This window comes from Pseudophryne corroboree, chromosome 5 (assembly GCF_028390025.1).
Source record: "Pseudophryne corroboree isolate aPseCor3 chromosome 5, aPseCor3.hap2, whole genome shotgun sequence".
Classification (NCBI taxonomy): Eukaryota; Metazoa; Chordata; class Amphibia; order Anura; family Myobatrachidae; genus Pseudophryne; species Pseudophryne corroboree.
In genome coordinates, this window is record NC_086448.1 from 148,703,738 (window position 1) to 148,727,422 (window position 23,685).

Genomic DNA, 23,685 nt, shown 5'->3' on the forward strand with positions numbered 1-23,685 from the left:
GTTTATAACCCTGTGGACGGACCTCCTGAATAGCAGTCAGGCTAAACAGAGTCACATTTTGTCTATAGCCAAGCGGACCATAGCTTTCTCTTGGCTAAAACTAGACCTGCATTTAACAATCTAGAACATTGACAATATAATTATAAATGATAAGGAAGATCACATGCCACAAATTCATTTGGCGGCTGTCCTTGTTGTAACCTTGAGCAAGATCCTATAGTTCCAGCCTCTCATTGTGGATCATCGAGTAGAAGGAATACCTCTATCACACAAAAATCCTGGCTTTAATCCAGCTCAGACCCCGGACACTGAGCACGGGTTGAAGCCAGGATCTCAATACTTTTCACACATGGTGACAGACCCAGGTTATTCCTGGATAGTCACCGTTCACACTGGACCTGGCTCTTCCGGCTTATAGCGGACGCTACACACATAGATGAGACCCGGGCAGATACGCAAGACCCAGCAAAAACCTGGGTTCAAAGGCTATGTGAGAAATGTGTATTAGTTGAACTAGAGTGGGTGCCAACCGTGTTCTCCTATTGTTTATTTACCACACAGATGTATTTATATCCATTTTCTGTATAGCTATCAAATATTACAACTCGTGTTTTATAGAACTGACCGTAGAACTGAACTTTCTGCAGGTAGTAATAATAAATACCAGTGTTGGTACACTTTCACTTTCTTCAGTTATATCAGCTCCAGCCACCAGTTCCATAAAGGAGAATTGCTTTCCCCGTATACGGGATATATTGCCTGCAGTGAGTGCAGCAGTCACAACACATATCACATCTAACGAATGTGGTTTTGGAGTTCAGCAACCAGATTAAGAGGGGAATTCAACTGCTAGCGGTAATTTATAGCTGGCTAATTGATTCCCCAGGGCTATCCAATTAGCACTAAAGGCAGATCGATGCCGGCATTTATCTGGAATTTTTTTGTTGGGACCTGCCGAGGTCCAGAAAAAAAATCCCCAATATGTGCCCTGCTTTCGCGATCGTTAAAACACATACAGTAGGTATGTGAATTTATCAGGGATCCTATGTGTTTTCACCCCGAAAACAGGTACTTTTTTGGGTGATAAAACAGGCTCTAATTGGATTGCCAAAAATTTGCGGTAGTCACATTTTTACTGCCCAAAAAATGACCGCAGGCAATGAAATTCCTTCCTAAGGTTACATACACACCAAGACATGAAAATTATTTTTTAGCACATATAACAGAGCGATGGACTGCATTGTGTTTATCTGTGTGTCATATGCATTTAGGAGTATGTTTAATCTGTGTTTTTTAAACATGCATGTGAGACAAAAAAAACAACTGGCCCTAACTGTGTGGAGTTTGTATATTCACCCCTTACTTTCCTCCGGGTACTCCGGTTTCCTCCCACACTCCAAAAATATACTTGTAGGTTAACTGAGTCCTCACCAAAAAATAAACCCTAGTGTGTAAAGGAGTATATATTTCTTACCATTGTTATCAATGACTTTTGTTTGCTTCTTATCATTGTCCCGTGTCACCCCAAATATCTCCAACGTGACAAATGGGTCCACTATGGAGCTCTTCTTCTTGTTCAGTTTAGGGAGCTGCTGTCCGGAGATCACCTATATATTGATCAAGACAGCACATTAATCCCCCTGTGTAAAGAGCGTTAGTGCTACAGGTACTAAAGAGTAATGCAGGTACATTATAGTGCTTCTATTTCTCCTCTAGTTGGAGTCCAGAGGAGAAATGTCATCCCAATAAACCTCCATATCGGAGTCTTAGGGCGGTATCCTATCAGCCCCGAAACTCTTTCAGTAGGTAAAAACAGCCGGATATTGCGCTGTTTGACCGATGGTCATTATCGCGGTGTCCAATTAGAGCCCGTTCTTATCGGCTGAAATTGGACCCGTGATCGTGCGATATCACATGGAATCAGGGATAAGTCCGCGATCCCATGTGTTTTTGCGGCTCTGGCGGCCCATTATCGTGGATTATGCTTCGGGTACCTGAGGCACCAGAAGCATGATCCCCGATAAGTGCCGGCATCGGAACTAATAGGATACCGCCCTTATGCTGCTAACACATGCAAGCAGATCAGTAACATAGGGAGAGATTCAAATGTTTGAAAAGTCAGTTGGGAGTCTGTTTTTTCCTATATAATAGACACCCAACCGACTTTTCAAACATTTGAATCTCCCCCATAGTCACTGTACGTGTTCCTAGCAACAAGTCTAATGCAAGGAAAATAATCCATCTGAAATACAGTAATTCCGATTATTCTCTGGCACGTCTGTAAATCTGTAATCTGCTGTGTATGGTGGCCAATCCCGGGGATTGAGGGATCAGCGTTGAGCGTCCATGGGACGCTCGGAGGCTGCCTGGCTTCCTTCTTCCGGCTCTTCAGAGCAGCGTGAGAGGTCACGCTGCGCCGTCACACGCTGCTGGGAGCCGCCAGGAGAGCGCAGAGGATGTTCCCCACCCGCCCTGCCCCTGGTACATGGTGAGTTATTTGTGCGGGGCGGGGCGAGGGGGTGGCCACATAGTTAAAAAGCCAATCCCGAGTATCCCGGGATTGTCCATTTTTCAATCCCGATTGAAAAAATGGCCCGGGATTGGCTTCCCTACTGCTGTGCACACAGTCTGCCCCCTTGTGGATGACTCAATGTACAACATCTTGTTCCGTCCATTATATACTGTATATGTTTATATATCGGGTTTCTGGTCATCAATGTTTAATATTTGGGGAACTCTAATTATTTTTCCTGTGGCGCTCACCCCCCAAAAATCTGGAAAGGCGGTGCCCTACACAAACTCGCAGGGAACTCACTGGGACACCCCATGGAACACACTTCATCTGAAGTGTAAAATACAATAGAACAGTTCTATTTCAGCACATTATCATGCTATTTCACTCTTACACAGGGAATTAAGATGAGGGTAAAATGCCTTGAAGATGTGGTAACAAAGTCAGCATTACATTTTTAAAATAGATATTTATTAACAGTTACTTATATAGCACCATCATATTCCATTGCGCTTTAAAATTGTGTATACTTATTTTATTCAACACAGTTACTATTATAGTAATAAGCTTCACATTTATAAAATAAGAATTTACTTACCGATAATTCTATTTCTCGTAGTCCGTAGTGGATGCTGGGGACTCCGTCAGGACCATGGGGGATAGCGGGCTCCGCAGGAGACAGGGCACATCTAAAAAGCTTTTTAGGTCACATGGTGTGTACTGGCTCCTCCCCCTATGACCCTCCTCCAAGCCTCAGTTAGGTACTGTGCCCGGACGAGCGTACACAATAAGGAAGGATCTTGAATCCCGGGTAAGACTCATACCAGCCACACCAATCACACCGTACAACTTGTGATCTGAACCCAGTTAACAGTATGATAACAAAACGAAGTAGCCTCTGAAAAAATGGCTCACAACAATAGTAATAACCCGATTTTTGTAACAATAACTATGTACAAGCATTGCAGACAATCCGCACTTGGGATGGGCGCCCAGCATCCACTACGGACTACGAGAAATAGAATTATCGGTAAGTAAATTCTTATTTTCTCTAACGTCCTAGTGGATGCTGGGGACTCCGTCAGGACCATGGGGATTATACCAAAGCTCCCAAACGGGCGGGAGAGTGCGGATGACTCTGCAGCACCGAATGAGAGAACTCCAAGTCCTCTTTAGCCAGAGTATCAAATTTGTAAAATTTTACAAACGTGTTCTCCCCTGACCACGTAGCTGCTCGGCAAAGTTATAATGCCGAGACTCCTCGGGCAGCCGCCCAGGATGAGGCCACCTTCCTTGTGGAATGGGCATCTACATATTTCGGCTGTGGCAGGCCTGCCACAGAATGTGCAAGCTGAATTGTACTACAAATCTAGCGTGCAATAGACTGCTTAGAAGCAGGAGCACCCAGCTTGTTGGGTGCATACAATATAAACAGCAAGTCAGACTTTCTGACTCCAGCCGTCCTAACTATATATATATATATATATATATATATATATATATATATATTTTTAGGGCCCTGACAACGTCTAGTAACTTGGAGTCCTCCAAGTCCCCAGTAGCCGCAGGCACCACAATAGGTTGTTTCAGGTGACAACGCTGACACCCCTTTAGGAAGAAACTGGAGACGAGTCCCAGTTCTGCCCTGTTCAAATGGAAAATTCTAATATGGGCTTTTGTAAAACAAAACCGCCCATTCTTTTTGACAATCGCCTGGCCGAGGCCAGGACTAACAACATGGTCACTTTCCATGTGAGATATTGGTCAACAGCATGGTCACTTTCCATGTGAGATATTTCAAATCCACAGATTTGAGCGGTTCAAACCAATATGATTTTAAGGAATCCCAACACTATGTTGAGATCTCACGGTGCCCCTAGAGGCACAAAAGAACTGTATATGGAATACACCCTTTACAATCTGGACTTCAGGAACTGAAGTCAATTTTTTCTGGAAGAAAATCTACAGGGCCGAAATTTAAATCTTAATGAACCCCAATTTGAGACTCAAAACACTCCTGTTTTCAGGAAGTGCAGAATCGACCTAGTTGAATTTCCTTCGTGGAGCCTTCCTGGCCTTACCCACGCAACATATTTTCACCACATGTGGTGATGACGTTGTGCGGTCACCTCCTTCCTGGCTTTGACCAAGGTAGGTATGACCTCTTATGGAATGCCTTTTTCCCTTCAGAATCCGGTATTCAACCGCCATGCCGTCAAACGCAGCCGCGGTAATTCTTGGAAAAGACATGGTACTTGTTGAAGCAAGTCCCTTCTTAGCTCCCCAGGCCCTTAGTCCTCTGTGAGCATCTCTTGAAGCTCCGGGTACCAAGTCCCTCTTGGCCCATCCGGAGCCACTAGTATAGTTCATACTCCTCTATGTCTTATAATTCTCAATACCTTGGTTATGAGAAACAGAGGAGGGAACCCATACACTGACTGGTACACCCACGGTGTTACCAGAACATCCACAGCTATCGCCTGAAGGTCTCATGACCTGGCGGAATACCTGTCCCGTTTTTCGGGCGGGACGCTATCATGTCCACCTTTGGTCTTTGCCAACGGTCCACAATCATGCTGAAAAACTTCCCTATGAAGTTTCCACTCTCCCGGGTGGAGGTCATGCCTGCTGAGGAAGTCTGCTTCCCAGTCGTCCACTCCCGGAAAGAACACTGCTGACAGTGCTATCACATGATTTTCCGCCTAGCGAAAAATCCTTGCAGTTTTGTCACTGCCCTCCTGCTTCTTGTGCCGCCCTTTCTGTTTACGTGGGCGACTGCCGTGATGTTATCCCACTGGATCAATACCGGCTGACCTTGAAGCAGAGGTCTTGCTAAGTTTAGAGCCTTATAAATTTGCTCTAAGCTTATTTATGCAGAGAGAATTCTCCAGACTTAATCACACTTCCCTGGAAATTTTTTCCCTGTGTGACTGTTCTCCAGCCTCTCAGGCTGGCCTCCGTGGTCACCGGCATCCAATCCTGAATGCCAAATCTGCGGCCCTCTAGAAGATGAGCACTCTGTAATCACCACAGGAGAGACACCCTTGTCCTTGGATATAGGGTTATCCGCTGATGCATCTGAGGATGCGATCCGGACCATTTGTCCAGCAGATCCCACCGAAGAGTTCTTGCGGGAAATCTGCCGAATGGAATTGCTTCGTAATAAGCCACCATTTTTACCAGGACTCTTGTGCAATGATGCACTGACACTTTTCCTGGTTTTAGGAGGATCCCGATTAGCTCGGAGAACTCCCTGGCTTTCTCCACTGGGAGAAACACGTTTTTCTGGACTGTGTCCAGAATCATCCCTATGAACAGTAGACGTGTCATCGGAAAAAGCTGCGATTTTGGAATATTTAGAATCCACTCGTGCTGACGTAGAACTACTTAAGATAGTGCTACTCCGACCTCCAACTGTTCTCTGGACCTTGCCCTTATCAGGAAAGCGTCCATGTTTCCTTTTAAGAAAAATCATCATTCCGGCCATTACCTTGGTAAAGACCCGGGGCGCCGTGGACAACCCAAACGGCAGCGTCTGAACTGATAGTGACAGTTCTGTACCAGGAACCTGAAGTACTCTTGGTGAGAAGGGCAAATTTGGACCTGTAGGTAAGCGTCCCTGATATCCAGTGACACCATATCGTCCCCTTCTTCCTGGTTCGCTATCACTGCTCTGAGTGACTCCATCTTGATTTGAACGCTTGTATGTAAGTGTTCAAATATTTCAGATCTCACCGAGCCGGTTGGCTTCAGTACCACAATATAGTGTGGGATACTACCCCCTTCCATGTTGTAAGAGGGGTACTTTGATTATCACCTGCTGGGAATACAGCCTGTGAATTGTGTGAGGGGGAGATGTCTCGAATTTCCAATGTACACCTGGGATACTACATGTAGGATCCCGGAGTTCCCTTGCGAGTGAGCCCCCTGCGTACTGAAACTCTTGAGATGACCCCCTACCGCACCTGAGTCCGCTTGTACGGCCCCAGCGTTATGCTGCGGACTTGGCAGAAGCTGTGAGGGGCTTCTGTTCCTGGGAATGGGCTGCTTGCTGCAGTCTTCTTCCCTTTCCTCTACCCCTGGGCAGATATGACTGGCCTTTGCCCGCCTGCCCCTATGGGGACGAAAGGACTGAGACTGAAAAGACTGTGTCCTTTTTTGCCGATATGTGATTCGGGGTAACAAAAAGTGGATTTTTCAGCTGTTGCCATGGCCACCAGGTCCGATGGACCGCCCCTTTATACGGCAATACTTCCACATGCCGTCTGGAATCTGCCTCACCTGACCACTGTCGTGTCTTCGTCTGGCAGATATGTAAATCACATTTACTCTTGATGCCAGAATGCAAATATCCCTCTGCGCATCACGCATATATAGAAATGCATCCTTAAAATGCTCTATAGTCAATAAAATCTTGTCCCTGTCAAGGGTATCAAAATTTTCAGTCAGGAAATCCGACCAAGCCCCCTCAGCGCTGCACATCCAGGCTGAGGCGATTGCTGGTCGTAGTATAACACCAGTATGTGTGTATATACTGTCATGATATTTTTCAGCTTCCTATCAGCTGGCTTCTTGAGGGCGGCCGTATCTAGAGACGGTAACGCCATGTTTTTATAAGCGTGTGAGCGCCTTATCCACCCTAAGGTGTGTTTCCCAACTCGCCCTTACTTCTGGCGGGAAAGGGTATACCGCCCATAACTTTCTATCGGAGGAACCCCACGTATCATCACACACTTCATTTAATTTATCTGATTCAGGCAAAACTACAAGTAGTTTATTCACACCCTACAAAATACCCTTATTTGTGGTACTTGTAGTATCAGAAATATGTAACAGCTCCTTCATTGCCCTTAACATGTAACTCGTGGCCCTAAAGGAAAATTACGTATGTTTCTTCACCGTCGACACTGGGGTCAGTGTCCATGTCTGTGTCTGTCGACCGACTGAGGTAAATGGGCGTTTTTACAAGCCCCTGACGGTGTCTGAGACGCCTGGACCGGTACTAATTTGTCCGCCGGCCATCTCATGTCGTCAACCGTCTTGCAGCGTGTTGACATTATCACGTAATTCCATAAGTAGACCATCCATTCCGGTGTCGACTCCCTAGAGAGTGACATCAACATTACAGGCAATTTGCTCCGCCTCCTCACCAACATTTTCCTCATACATGTCGACACACACGTACCGACATACAGCACACACACAGGGAATGCTCTGATAGAGGACAGGACCCACTAGCCCTTTGGGGAGACAGAGGGAGAGTTTGCCAGCACACACCAAAAGCGCTATAATGTATATAACAACCCTAGAAGGTGTTGTTTCTATATATGCGCTCTTAATATATCATTATATCGCCAATTTATGCCCCCCTTCTCTTTTAACCCTGTTTCTGTAGTGCAGTGCAGGGGAGAGTGGGAGCCTTCCTCACCAGCGGAGCTGATCAGGAAAATGGCGCTGAGTGCTGAGGAGAATAAGCTCCGCCCCCTTTTCGGCGGGCTTTTCCTCCCGGTTTTTTAATAACTGGCCTGGGTTAAAATACATACATATAGCCTTAATGGCTATATGTGATGTATTTATTTGCCAAATAGGTATTTATATTGCTGCCCAGGGCGCCCCCAGCAGCGCCCTGCACCCTCCGTGACCGTGTCAGTGAGCCGTGTGACAACAATGGCGCACAGCTGCAGTGCTGTGCGCTACCTCTCTGAAGACTGTGAAGTCTTCTGCCGCCTGTTTCCGGACCTCCGTTCCGCCGTCTTTCTTCAGCGTCTGTAAGGGGATTCGGCGGCGCGGCTCCGGGACGAACCCCAGGCTGACCTGTGTTCCGACTCCCTCTGGAGCTCAGTGTCCAGTAGCCTAAGACTTCAATCCTCCTGCACGCAGGTGAGTTGCCAGTCTCTCCCCTAAGTCCCTCGTTGCAGTGATCCTGTCGCCAGCAGGAATCACTGATTAGAAACCTAAAAAAAAACTTTACTAAATAGCTCCTTAAGAGAGCCATCCAGTTTGCACCCTTCTCGGACGGGCACAAAAACCTAACTGAGGCTTGGAGGAGGGTCATAGGGGGAGGAGCCAGTACACACCATGTGACCTAAAAAGCTTTTTAGATGTGCCCTGTCTCCTGCGGAGCCCGCTATCCCCCATGGTCCTGACGGAGTCCCCAGCATCCACTAGGACGTTAGAGAAAATATGTTATACAGTCCTCTGCAGCAGTCAGTGCCAATGTTCCCTGTACCAGTCATGTACCAGGCTGTGGAGATGCTGAACTTCCTCCATGCCCAAGCCTGCCCTCCAGCTCACACAGCTCAGCCAATCACAAATCATGCTGTTATTCCCAAACCAACCAACCAACACTCATAGTTATGGTGGCAACCTTCACTCGGCAGTGGACGAAACCAGAACCCCATCTATAAACCACTAATGAACTAGATGGTGCAACAATTATGTCAACTGTTAACTCCCAAAGATACAGCTTTAATGGTTACACTGACATATGCTAAATGAATGACTCGGGAGGACAGCAATACTTAACCCTTATGCTGAGCTTTTTTGGAGTCCACCACTCTCCATCCTGAATAGACTTTGGATTGAATTTAGACTGACTGTATCTCAGGAATGACGGCTTCAGCACATAGCCACAAAAGCCATTGTCCTGGAACCTGCCCTGGTACACGTCCATCTCTACACACGGGGTCTGGAAATTTAAAGCCACTGAAAAATAAACACCAAAATCTAAATTTTATTGTGGAATACAGACGTTTATCTATCTGACAATATGTAATTTTAATATAAGCGTAACTGATTTGAAAATCGTGTTTTCCTCATTAAAAGGAGAGTTATAGTAGACTTACCTTTGTTAACTCTCTTACTTCGAAGTCCATAGGCTCCCACAGGGAATACCTTGGGGTGTAGGTGGTTGGATAGGAGCGAGCACCAAACAGTTAAAGCTTTTACAGCTCCCAGGATGCTCAGGTCCTTCCCCCCTATACCCAGCCCACAGTCCACGCTATTCAGTTTTAACAAGCGCAAGGGAGGAGCAGGGTAAGAGAGAAGGAAGACTGGTACATAGAAGAATCACACTGTCATGCAAGAAAGAAAGGAATTGTTGACCAAGAGGGAAAAAACATAGAAGCCAGGTGCGTCAGGGTGGACGCCCTGTGGACCCTATCGACTTAGAAGAAAGAGAGCTAACAAAGGTAAAAGTCTACCATAACGCTCCTTTTCTTCTTCTTCAAGATCCACAGGGCTCCATAGGGAATACCTTGGGAATGTCCCAAAGCAGTTGTTCAAGGAAGGGGAGTTGAGAGGAGAATTATATGTCCAAAAGAAGCATCCTGAGAGTCAAATGTATCAAAGGCATAGAACTTAAGAAAGGTCTGGATAGAAGACCACGTGACCACCTTGCACAGTTGTTTTGCAGACGCCCCATGGCGGACTGCCCACGAAGGACCCACAGAGCGAGTAGAATAAGCAGAGACTGAATCCGGCACAGGGAGGTCAGCCTGCATGTAAGCCTGTGAGAAAGTCATGCAAAGCCATCTGGCCAGAGTTTGTTTGTTAGCTGGCCAGCTCCTCTTGTGGAAACTGAGGAGGACCAAGAGTGGCTACGATTTCGGATGGAGCTAGTACGACCACGTCCAAGGAGGCCTCCTCCGGACGTGAGTTCTGGGAATTGGAAGGCCTGTACCACTATTTCTTCGTTAAGGTGGAAATGGGAAACCACCTTGGGAAGGTAGCCAGGTCGAGTTCAAAGAACAGCCCTGTCCCGATGAAAGATCAGAAAGGGAGAGCGACAGGAGAGCACCCCTAAATCTGTCACCCTTCAGACAGATGCAATAACCAGAAGAAAAGGAGTCTTTGCCGTCAGCCATTTGAGGACCACTGATTCCAGGGGTTTAAACGTGGACTCCTAAAGCGCCGCAAGAACCACTGACAAATCCCACGGAGCCAGTGGAGGGACAAAGGGAGGTTTAATACAAAGGACAACCTACAGAAAGGTGCGAACATCAGGTATTGGAGCAATTCTGTGCTGTAACCAGACTGACAGAGCAGAAACGTGCACTTTCAGAGAGGCCAGGCGGAGTCCGAGATCCAGTTCAGCTTGAAGAAAGGCAAGTATCCGGGAAACTCTAAAAACCATGAGGGTCATAGTGTTTTTCAGCGCACCCCTGAAAGAATGTATGCCACACCTGGTAACAGACACGGGCTGAGGCTGAGCCTGGTCTGAATCATAGATCAGGAGAAACATCTGGACGGATGACTCAAGAGTCACGCCGTCAAAGACAGACTGGCTAGGTCCGAGTGTAGACAGGTACCCTAAGACAACAGGTCTGGTCGTAGAGGAAGTGGAAAAGGAGCGTCGACGGAGAGACTCTGGAGATTGGAGAATCAATGGCGCCTGAGCCAGGCCAGAGCTACCAACACGACTGTACTTCCTTCTTGCTTGAATTTGTGAAGAACCCTGGAAAGGAGGGAGACTGGAGGAAAGACGTATGCCAGATGGAAGGTCCACTTCACTGCCAGGACATCCACGAAGGCTGCTTCAGGATCTCTTGTCCTGGACCCGTACGTGGGAACTTTGTGGTTGTGTTGTTAGGCCATGAGGTCCACGTTTGGCCGGCCCCACTGTCCACCAGGAGCTGGAAGACCTCTGGGTGTAGAGCCCACTCGCCGCCATGCATATCGTGACGGCTGAGGAGGTCTGCCTCCCAGTTGAGGATCCCTGGGATAAACACTGCCAAGATGGCCGGGAGATGGCATTCAGCCCATCAGAGAATGTGCATCACTTCCTGTACTGTCAACAGATTGAGTGCCTCCCTGACGATTGAAGTAGGCCAATGTTGTCAGACTGGATTTGGACAGGTCTGCCCTGGAGAATGTCCTGTGCCAGAGTGAGAGCCCTGTGGACAGCATGAAGCTCCAGGACGTTGATTGGCAAGCAACTCTTGGTGGGAGTCCAATGGCCCTGGAAGGAGTGTTGGCTACTCATTGCACCCCATCTGCGGAGACTGGCATCTGTGGAGAGAAGTAACCAATCTGGGATCAAGAAGGGTCGACCCTTGTTCAAATGAGACGTCTGTAGCCACCAGGCTAGGGATAGGTGAACCTCCGGAGAGAGGACCATTGCCTGGGACCTGATCATATGCGGCTGCACATTCCATCTGGACAGGATCAGGTGTTGAAGGGGTCTGAAGGGTAACTTGACGTATTTCACCATAACGGAATTTGGAGACCATAAACCCCAAGACTTGCATGGCAGAGTGAACAGACACTCGGCGACATTGAAGGAATTTGCGCACTCACTATTGTAGTGCGGAAATCTTGTAATCTTGTCTACTGGTAGGACAATTCTCTGTACCTGATAATCTTGGAGAGCTCCCAGATGTAACATCCTTTGCAAGGGGATCAGGTATCAGGGATTACTTTTTCCAGTTGATTAGCCAATCTTGTGTTTGCACAAAGGCAATGGTCAGCTGAAGATGGAGGTGAAGGACCTCTGGAGAGTGTGCTAGAATCGGCAGGTCATCCAGGTATGGGAGTTTTCTAACCTCCTGATGGCGAAGCTGGGCCGTCATCACAGCCATGATTTTGGTAGATACCCTGGGAGCAGCAGAAAGACTAAAGGGCAGAGCTCGAAATTGGAAATGTTGCTGAAGGACAGCAAAATGTAGAAACGCTGATGAGAGGGCGCTATAGGCACATGTAGGTAAGCATCCTGAATCTCCAGAGACACTATAAAGTCCCCAGGCCCCATAGTTAGGACAATAGAGTTGGGGGTTTCCATACGAAACCTGGGCACTCTGATAAACCTGTTTAGGGATTTGAAATTGAGGATATGCCAATGAGAACCATTGGGTTTCTGAACCAAGAAAATGGTAGAGTAAAAACCCATCCCTCGCTGTGACGAAGGGACAGGGATTACTACCCCCAAGTGCAGCAGGAACTGAATGGCCTTCTGCAGAGCCAGGGCTTTGCTCGGGTCGGACGGAGGGCCTGTGTAAATGAACTGCTGGGGTATGCCGTCTCCGTAATGAAAGAACGTACCCGTGAGAGACCACTTCTTAAACCCAGTTGTCAGTGGTGGTCTGACGCCAGAACTGTGCGAACTAAAGAAGTCAGTCTCCCACCCTTTAGTGGTTAAGGGTCTGTCACCCTGTTGAAAAGCAGTAGAGGTAGTAGACAGACTCTGTACTGAACACATCCACCCAGGGAGGAGGTATAGCAGTGACTGGTATAGCAGAATGTACATGCTGTTGGAATACAATAGGGAGAACCATCCTGGGGGAAGCTAGGGGGGATCCTGAACATGAGCTGGATGGGCAGGCTGGTTAAGGGGGTTATAGCAAGATGCACACAAACCATACTGTACAATGTCCTGAGGGGACAATCCCGCTGAACTGGACTTACATGAGACCAGCATAAGAACAAGAGCAGACTTGTTATTCTTGCCTTTACCAGACATGGCTGCAGCAACAGTATAACACACTATATGGCAAAAAGAAGCGTGCAACAATTATAGCAATGTGACAGCCTTCACAAATACAGGTAGATGTAAAGTACAGTGAACCCCTATACACCGGTATCTTAGGGTTATAGGAAACAAAGGGAAAAGTATAAGCTGACAGAGAAAAATCAGACAGCAGAGCTAGTACAAGTCAAATACAATGCAGAATACAACATACAGTATATAAATGTGTATAACTGCAATGGGCACTAAATCAACTAGACAGACCACAGTGGCTGGTAAAATAGAGCGCTGTATAACCTGGCTCTTAGGTTTATACCCCTTTCAGCTATGAACACGGTTATTGGCACATGAGCGTGCATAACCCATGTTCATGTGCCAGGGGAAAAATACAGCCCTGGTAGCAAGCAGAGTTGAACCAACTCGCTGTGTGGTGTGAACGGGAGCTGGGTCGATGCAACCCGTTTCCCGTTCACTGTGTGTGTACGGGCGGCGCTTGGAGATCATGTGTTCCCCAGGTGCCGCCCCCGTCGTGTCACCGCTGACATCACCAACCCGGCAACATGCCGGATTACAGACAGCGGCAGCGGGGCGCCTGTGACGGGTTGCACCCCTGGGAGCTCCAGTGTCAGACTCCCAGGTGCAACCTGTCTCAGGCGGTGTGTAAGGAGTAATACAGGGAAACTGAACTTAGCATTCCCAGGAGACCTGTAGGTGCTTGTAAAAATGGCTACTGTGAATCTCTGAAAGGGAGGAGGGTGAGAGAGGAACAGCTCAGGGGCGGGAAGTCGCTGTGAAATCCCGCTGTGAACTGGGGGAGGGGCCGCTGGAAGAGAGCTGACCTCCCCAGGCTGACATCAACCACCAGGACCACTGGCCTCAGCTAACTCCCTGCGCCGGTACAAGTATGCCCTTGTGGCCTAGTGGGGTCCTGGACGAACCAGGGTGCACATCAACACCTCCGGTCTGTATCCAAAGACCGGAGGTAGGACTGCATAAAGATGCAGGAACCCACCTTACCTTCCCACCGTGGTCAGGTTTCAGTCTGGGGTCCGGAGGTGAGATAGAGAAGATTGTCTCTTGGTTGGCGCACCATGAGAAGAAGAGATACATTTTTCTAAAATGTAACCTTTAATATTAATCAATTAAAATTGATGTGAAATATATATATAATACAAAAATTATATAAAAGATACTGTATCAATTAAAATATGTTCATAGTGTTTTATTTATTGTGTTCTTATGTCACTTATAGTTGTGTTGATAATTGTGGGACCAGACCCGCTGAGCAATCATAATATAATCCTACTCTTAATGTATTAACTGGCACAGGTAAGATCACCTATGTGATTTCAGGTCAGGCACCTTACTGTAGCTACACCACAATATCGGATATATTATTATACTAACTTTTTCCAGTGGACCTAAGTTATAACTTGTCCTTGGTCCCTTACATTGTACGTATAATCATTCATATACTGTTATGGGACAAATCAATTGTACAAATAGATAATAAATGGTTTAAAGGTATATCCGGCTGTGGAGCGGTTCACGGTCACCTGACATTATTAACACATGCCTTTAATGAGTATTTCTTTCCCAATGTAATCAGTTGTCTATAATCCAAAATATTGGAAATTGTCTCATATATCACACTTAATGGAGCACAGCGTATCGTTTGTGAATAACCAAGAACAGGAAACTGCTCATGTGATTTTAACCACTCTGGAATAATCAGGATTTTGGTACTTACCGATAAATCCCTTTCTCCGATTCCACAGGGGCCACTGGAGCGTAGTTACAATGGGGAAATAGTAGGCAGTAATTGGGAGCTGGCACTTTAAAATTCTCACACTGTGGCTAGCTCCTCCCCTACTATCTCCCCTCCAAGCCAGTCTACGTAAAACTGTGCCCGAGGAGAGCTGTAATAAACAAACCGTAAGGTAGAGGAGGTTAATGACGCCCTGTAACCCAGGAAAACACAAACCCAACCTGGAACAGAACCTAACAAACAACCGGCTAGCCCGAACTCAACAAGCAGTCATATGGTGATCTGCAAACCGTTAAGCAAAAAACAAGGAGGAACAGCGCTGGGCGGGCGTCCAGTGGCCCCTGTGGAATCGGAGAAAGGGATTTATCGGTAAGTACCATTTCTCCTTCATCCACTAGGGGCCACTGGAGCGTAGTTACAATGGGGACGTCCCAGAGCTCCCAAAACGGGTGGGAGAGCGCTGAGAGTCCTGTAAAACCGCTCGGCTAAAGTGAGATGCAGAGGCCGCAAAAGTGTCAAACTTGTAGAATTTGACAAAACGAATGTCGGTCTGACCAAGTAGCCGCGCGACAAAGTATTCATGGAGACCCCACGGGCAGCTGCCCACGAAGGTCCCACCACGCACGTAAAGTGCGCTGAAATGGAAAACGGAGGCTCCCGAGCAACCGCCAAGAAGACTGTATCCAACAGCCCAGCATATGCTGGGATCCTGGCTATTTAGTACAGGAGCATCGTACAGAATAAAGAAGAAAAACACTTAGTCGAATAGCCTAAGACCTCTGTAGAGAAAGTCAGCGAGCCCTGACAACAGTCAAAGAGGACTGAAAAACACTAGTGTCAGATTTATATGAAAAACGGACATGCCCTTTGGGAGAAACGACCGCTGAGGCCGAAGCTCAGCCGGGGGAGTTGCTAATAGAGTACTCCCTGAAAGAGAGCCCGAACTTACGGGCGCCAGGCTAATTTCTTTTGGAAGAAAACCGAAAAAGGCAGGGACCGAAAATTCAGGTCAATGTGGTTTGAAGCGCAGCGGAGCAAAACCTCCCAGAGAAACCAAAGATTACGGCTGAATGGTAACTGAAAGAAGGGGAAAACCCCCTTTTATCCTTATTATGTCCCATACAGCTTTGCAAAAGTGGCAAAAGCGAGAAGAGGTAACAGACTTCTGAAATCGGGGCCTAGTAGGCCTAACCGAACTAGGGAACTCCTCCATTCTGAGGGCTCGTGAACAGTCACACGGTTAAATGAAACCAGTGTAAGATTGAACAAAGAAAAGGACCCTGTTGAAGTAGACAGTCCAGTCGAGGTAGGAGCCAAGGCTCCTCTACCGACAACAGTTGTAGCCGTATCTTCAAGTCATGGGTGGCCCAACCAGAGCCACCGAGAGGACTAGCACGCATATTCTCCTCCTGTGTTACCGAAAGTGAGGTAGAAATAGAAAAGGAGGCAGGATAGAATAACCAGAAACTCCCAGGAGCCCTGAGGGCATCCTCGGCTACTGCCACCAGAGCTCATGTCGGTGAGTAGTAAAGGGTTAAAGAGTCAGTCAGAACGCCCTGAGGTCGATTCGAAATCTCCGCCCACAGCAGACCAGTTGACAAAACTCCGGGGAATGTTCCCTCACCCAGGAGTCTGACCTGGTGGCCTGATCTGGAAAGAAGATTGTTGTCCCCCGCTCAGAGGGGAATGTAGGTGACCACTCATTGCGTCGCAGCTTGACTGAAGAAATAGAGTACCTGGTACAGAGGAAGGAAAAATCCTCCGACGGACCCTGTTGAGAAAACGTTTATGAGGAGCATAAATCGGATTTTCAGAAGCCACGTAATGTACAGAGTGGGATAGTAGCAGTAGATTGTCCCATTAGGGAACCAACGTCAACCCCTTGAAAAAGAGTTATTCTGTGATCTTCCTGAACCCTGTGGGAGCGGAAGAGAGACCGAAAGAAAAGGACTTACAGTGAAAATGAGAATCCTGTAATGCGACTGAGTAAAGCCCGATGAGGAAACCCAACGGAAATCAGTAAACAGGCATCCCTGAAGACAAGGGACGCGTAAAACTCCCTTTCTTGTTCAACTAGCAATCACAGACTGAAAGGATTCTAAGGCCAGAATAGGCCTGGCCGAGCCAACTGGCTTCGGAACGTGAAAAGAAAACAAAGGCCTGAGAACTGCCCCGATTCAAATGATATGTAAAAAACAGGGATCAACACCCTTTGCGGTTAGAAGCATATGGAGCGCCGCCGGCATTATGACTCTCTTGTCATCGTAAATCGGTCGACCCCTGCCGAGGGACTCCCGAGACGGTTGTACTCCCAAATCTAGTCTGTAACCGCCCAAGCCTTCTTCCACCGACCTGCGCCTACCCTGGGACCCTCCAGGTGGTAGGAAAGTCTGACCTTTAGTGTGTGTATAGGATGATGTAAAATCAGACTGGACCGAGGATGCTGAACCTCAGCTTCAGCTTTTTTTTTTTTTTTTTTTCTTCTGAGATCCCCTGGCGACAGAGATATCGCCCGTGTGGAATCGGAAGCCTGAAAGGGCACGGTAAAAATCTAAAGGAAAGACCGGTAAAGGTCTGTCTTGGAGCTGGGGCAGAAGTAGGAGAAAGCAAAGTGGACTTACCTCCAATGGTTCAAGAAATCCTGCAGAAAGTTCCTTCCCCTGAACCATCTGCCCCGTAGGATTTCATGTTCACCTGTCACTGTCGCAGCTCCAGAGGTCGTCGGGTTAAGACAGCCCAAAGCGAAAATGCAGGTTCCGAGACTGCAGACGTGGAGACCTCCAAAGAACATAAAGCAGAATCGTGATTCTGACCCGTACCAAAGTATCAATTGATCCGGATGCAAAACATCCTGTAACCTAGAGGACAATTGTTCCACAACCTACCTGCTCCGGACAAGGTAGAACCCTGCTGCCGTATGTCTTCGATGAATCCCTGAGCAAGGTTGCCTCAGGAAAACGGCAGCTTGTTGGACCGGCGATACATCGAGGGGTATACCCTGGAGAGGTTCTGATACCCTTTCCTGCCGTCTGCGGGGAAAGGATAGGAAAACAAACATAGTTTGATACCTGAAATTGTGTATTCGGGTGTCTGCCGGCCGTCTACCGGAGCCTGCCCAGCTCATCCGAAACTGGACCAGTCGCTGTCATTTCGTCATCGGCGTCGAACCCTGATGGACTTGACGTGTCCGCCTCCTTTACCTGCAGTCTCAGACGAACTGCTGTATAATGCACCTGGATATTCTGAGACACAGGTTCAGACTCCACAGAAAACAGACATCATCAGTATTGTAACATGGAAGGTTAGCAAGGTTCCTTTAGAAACCTGGAGAGGTGAAATGACGTACAAGGTCTCTGGTTACCAGTGACATTACCTGTATAATCTGAGCTGTTCAAACAGGAGTGTCCTGCAGGTGCGTGGAGGGCTCTGCAGATGGCTCCACCGCATACTTCACACCTAAGAGGGAATTCTTTGACTATCCCAGGTGAGACAAACGAAAGGAGAAAAGGTGGGTTAAATAAACACAGCCCTATGTAAGGTCTGCACTATAATGTGTAGTGACCGACACGATTCAAATAAACTTTCTGGAGCAGCGGAGACCTGAACCAGTAACGCTGCGCTGTGGGACAGGAGTCTTAGCCCTAGGCTATAGGAGCTCTCCTTAAAGTTTTGTTTGGATTCAAACCCCTGTTCAGATACCCGCTACTAGCGTACTGAGCCACAGCGCTATTTGTCTGATGCCTTACACACATTCCCCAATTACAAATAGCATTAGTAACTAGTGACACCAAGGAATAATAAAGGGAAGGCAACACCCCGCCCTGTATGTAGTGTACCGCTAATTAAGGTGCACCCGATGTTTCTCGGAGGTTCCGCTGGCTTTTCAAAATGGTGACCAGCCTGTGAGAAAAGATGGGTGAAAATGTTATGTGGCAAGGTGGGGTATTCTGTTTCTAAAAAACATTGCGGAAGTGTTTGTTTTATCCCCTATATATGGTATTGTATGGATATATCTATATACATACCCACACACTTAAATATATATATACAAACATATCTATATATATCTATATACACACACCACAGTGAACCCATGCACCTAATAGGGCAGATAAATACTGTGCACCTAATAGGGTAGATAAATACTGTGTATTTGTAGGGTAAAGAAATACTGCACAGTAGATTTTTAATTATCAATGAGCTGAGTCCCAGCTCCTGTAATAGAGCAGATTCCCTGATCTAAATGTCTGAAATGGGGCAGAGGACTCCCCTGCAGGAGGAATGTAGCCAAAGCAAGATGTAACAATATTTCTGCAGCACACTGCACAGAAAAGCTACAAACTCCAGAGACAGGTGTGTTGCCTAGAGACAATGAGAGCTGGGAGCCTCCACCGGGGGGAATAAGCTTCACCCCCCTTCCCCCCTCATACCTTATACATGTAAAGAATCCTCCCTGCACAGCCAGGAGAGGAAAGGAGCTTTCAGTGGCCCGGGGAGCGGGGGACTGTGGAGCGGCGTCTCGTCATGCTGCAGCGGCTGGGGAGTGGAGACAGCCCGCCGTACAGAGCGGGAGTAAGCTCCGCCCCCTCCGCTTTGGCGCCAAATTCAAATCCGCTGTATAGTAAGCGGAAAGCGCCCATGCATCCCCCGGCCGCCTGTATGCTGCGGCCGGGGAGCGATGTGCGGCCGGGGAGCGGAAAGCCTGAGCCCGCCGAACGGAGCGGGAGTTAGCTCCGCCCCCCTGCTCCGGTCACTTTCAAATTAAAACCGCACTATCATCCGGCTGCCTGTAAGTGTGTATGCTGCGGCCGGGGAGAGTGTGTCCTTTGCTGGAATCGAACCCTAGCTCGTGGGCATCGTAACCATAGGTGTTAACACTCTGCCATGAGAGCTATGCTAATTGTTACACAGATATATGATATATGTAAATGTATCACCCGGCTGCCTGTATGCTGAGCCCGCTTACAGAGCGGGCTGAAGCTCCGCCCCCCACATATTGGCGCCAATTTCAAATTAGTAAGCCTTTTATGCACTCCAGCCTGTCTGACTGGAGAGTATAGGGGAGCCTGTCCATCCATGTATTAAAACACTGAAACTGAAAAATGTAAAAACATACATCAGTCTGGAGGGGGAGGGGGGGAGATTGTACTCACCGCTTCCTTCCGTCAGGTGTTTCGACCCAGCAGCCCCGACACGCGCCGCACGCAGCGGTGTCCGGCCATTTTTGATACTCACCGCTGCCATGCTGCCGGAATCTTCTGCTGGATGGAGTGGCCCCGACACGCGCCGCACGCAGCGGTGTCCGGCCAACTCAGGAGAGCTCAGTGTCTCCCTCAGCCGGGGCCCATCCCGAGCCGCACGCAGCTGCGATGGGACCCCGCCGGCAGCTCCCGCGGTGCAGACTGGCAGTGGCAGAGCTGCCAGTCTGTGAGTGTGTGAAAGAAAAATAAAATAATAAAGAAAAAAGAAAAAATTCTTCAGCTAAACCCAAGTGAACCAGCTACCTCGGGCACTAAACTAAGACTGGCTTGGAGGGGAGATAGTAGGGGAGGAGCTAGCCACAGTGTGAGAATTTTAAAGTGCCAGATCCCAATTACTGCCTACTATTTCCCCATTGTAACTACGCTCCAGTGGCCCCTAGTGGATGAAGGAGAAATTAAATGTGAGCAAAATAGCAGGTACACATGTCTTTTGAAACCTGATATAGAGGGCTGATTAGAAAAGGCCTCACTGTATCATAATACGTTATACAATGTTGCCAATGTGTTGCCCAACACTGTATCACTGCTCTAATCTATGCCATTTGGTCTTTTCCCTGCTCTGAAGAACTAATGACAGGACAGGGAAGGCTGCAGTATAACACCTTGTTAAGTGTAGTGTTGCTGTTCAATCTCATGCAACATATCATATAATGTTATTGTTTATAATTTATATCATCCCTATTTAAAGGAGTTAGTATGTACCACTCATCCTGTCAGGTCATAACACAGAGTATTTTAATCACCCATTAAGGTATGGTTAGTGTGGTATGTTGTGCAAATAATTCAATGCACTATTTAACAGAGGGATTGTACCACACTCTGTACCATTTATTTAACCACATCTGTTCATGTATCTGATGTTGGTAATATGCTCAAATGGTTAACTCTATGTGATTATAAAATCCTATCATAGAGAGTATTTACACAGGACTACTAATGTGCACATATACTGTCCCATCCGCATTTGTATTCTCTATATACGTCCTGTGTAATATACTGCCCCAAATTAGGTTAAGCTCATATGGCTAGCTCCGTATAGCTATTGGGAGCCACTGAAACACCCACACACTGTGCTGTACTAATTATGATTCCATTAAAGCATTACTGGCCACATTGTATTTATTTAGATCCTATCATAGGGAATGTTTACAAAAGGTGACTGGGACACTTGTATGCCGACCCATCCACAGCCACCGTCTCTATGTGCATCCCATATAGTGTACTAAGGGGGTCATTCCGAGTTGATCGCTAACTGAAAATGTTTGCTGCGCAGCGATGAAGCAAAAAAAAACGGCACTTCTGCGCATGCGTATGCAGCGCAATGCACACGCGCGACGTACTTTCACAACGGCCGATGCAGTTTTACACAAGGTCTAGCAAAGCTTTTCAGTCGCACTGCTGACCGCAGAGTGATTGACATGAAGTGGGCATTTCTGGGTGTCAACTGACCGTTTTCAGGGAGTGTTCGAAAAAACGCAAGCGTGGTTGGGAGAATGCAGGGCGTGTTTGTGACGTCAAATCTGGAACTGAACAGTCTGAAGTCATCGCAAGCTAGGAGTAGGTCTGGAGCTACTCTGAAACTGCACATTTTTTTTTTGTAGCCGCTATGCGATCTTTTAGTTCGCACTTCTGCTAAGCTAAAATACACTCCCAGAGGGCGGCGGCTTAGCATTTGCACGGCTGCTAAAAACTGCTAGCGAGTTAACAACTCGGAACTTCCCCCTAAATTGCTTATAGTTCAGTTTGGGTATTACTGGTCACATTATCACACATTGTTTCATATCATTAAATTAAAACTAGACATTTGTACACAGTGAAGTCAGCAGGCGTAATAACGCCGCTCTGAAATGCCAGACGTGCACGTTTCACATCAGCTTTGTCAGGGCTGATGTGAGCATGTCATATAGGATATACAATGTGTGGGGATATGACAGCATTCATATGCACTAGCTATTCTTTGTGAACACTCTATGTGATAGTTTCTATCAATCATTAGCCTCAGCGGCCCCTTATCATGATTCAATAGCTATACGGAGCTAGCCATATGAGCTTAACCTAATTTGGGGCAGTATATTACACAGGACGTATATAGAGAATACAAATGCGGATGGGACAGTATATGTGCACATTAGTAGTCCTGTGTAAATACTCTCTATGATAGGATTTTATAATCACATAGAGTTAACCATTTGAGCATATTACCAACATCAGATACATGAACAGATGTGGTTAAATAAATGGTACAGAGTGTGGTACAATCCCTCTGTTAAATAGTGCATTGAATTATTTGCACAACATACCACACTAACCATACCTTAATGGGTGATTAAAATACTCTGTGTTATGACCTGACAGGATGAGTGGTACATACTAACTCCTTTAAATAGGGATGATATAAATTATAAACAATAACATTATATGATATGTTGCATGAGACTGAACAGCAACACTACACCTAACAATGTGTTATACTGCAGCCTTCCCCGTCCTGTCATTAGTTCCTCCGAACAGGGAAAAGACCAAGCGGCATAGATTATAGCAGTGATACAGTGTTGGGCAACACATTGGCAACATTGTATAACGTATTATGATACAGTGAGGCCTTTTCTAATCAGCCCTCAATAGCAGGTTTCAAAAGACATGTGTACCTGCTATTTTGCTCACATTTAATTATTCCACAGTGGTTAAAATCACATGAGCAGTTTCCTGTTCTTGGTTATTCACAAACGATACGCTGTGCTCCATTAAGTGTGATATATGAGACAATTATCAATATTTAGGATTATAGACAACTGATTACATTGGGAAAGAAATACTCATTAAAAGGCATGTGTTAATAATGTCAGGTGACCGTGAACCGCTCCACAGCCGGATATACCTTTAAACCATTTATTATCTATTGGTATAATTGATTTGTCCCATAACAGTATATGAATGATTATGCGTACAAAGTAAGGGACCAAGGACAAATTATAACTTAGGTCCACAGGGAAAAGTTAGTATAATAATATATCCGATATTGTGGTGTAGCTACAGTAAGGTGCCTGACCTGAAATCACATAGGTGATCTTACCTGTGCCAGTTAATACATTAAGAGTAGGATTATATTATGATTGCTCAGCGGGTCTGGTCCCACAATAATCAACACAACTATAAGTGACATAAGAACATCATAAATAAAACACTGAACATATTTTAATTGATACTATGTTCTAGATGCATCATCGCTTGGAAAGTGATAAAATGGAGAGTGAGAAAGTACCAGCCAATCAGCTCCTAACTGACATTTTTCAAACACAGCCTGTGACATGACAGTTAGGAGGTGATTGGCTGCTGCTTTTTCACTCTCCATTTTAGCACTTTCCAAGCGATGATGCATCTAGCCCAGTATCTTTTATATAATTTTTGTATTGTTCTATATATATTTTACAACAATTTTAATTAATTAATTAATATTAAAAGTTACATTTTAGAAAAATGTATCTCTTCTTCTCATAGTGCACCAACCAAGAGACAATCTTCTCTATCTCACCTCCACTCTCTATCTTATTGTCTATGGCAGCACCCCCAACATATGATTATGAATCAAACCATAATACATGTATAAATGGGGTATCTATTACACTTAAAGGAATGTTAACTGATTTTTGACTAGTGCAGAAGATATCCATTTCCCCCTTTT

At 46.6% G+C, this 23,685-nt stretch overlaps 1 protein-coding gene across 4 annotated transcripts in view; it reads right to left on the minus strand.

Moving 5' to 3' along the window:
- PLCD1 (phospholipase C delta 1) overlaps nt 1–23,685 on the minus strand; it is a 324,945-nt gene that overhangs the window by 15,991 nt on the left and 285,269 nt on the right. For all 4 annotated transcript variants that reach the window (XM_063921791.1, XM_063921790.1, XM_063921789.1 and 1 more), the window contains 2 exons: nt 9,039–9,217; nt 1,475–1,607 (listed from right to left, as the gene is read on the minus strand). In XM_063921791.1, the coding sequence (XP_063777861.1) occupies nt 1,475–1,607; nt 9,039–9,217 (312 nt within the window). The remainder of the gene's footprint in view (nt 1–1,474; nt 1,608–9,038; nt 9,218–23,685) is intronic.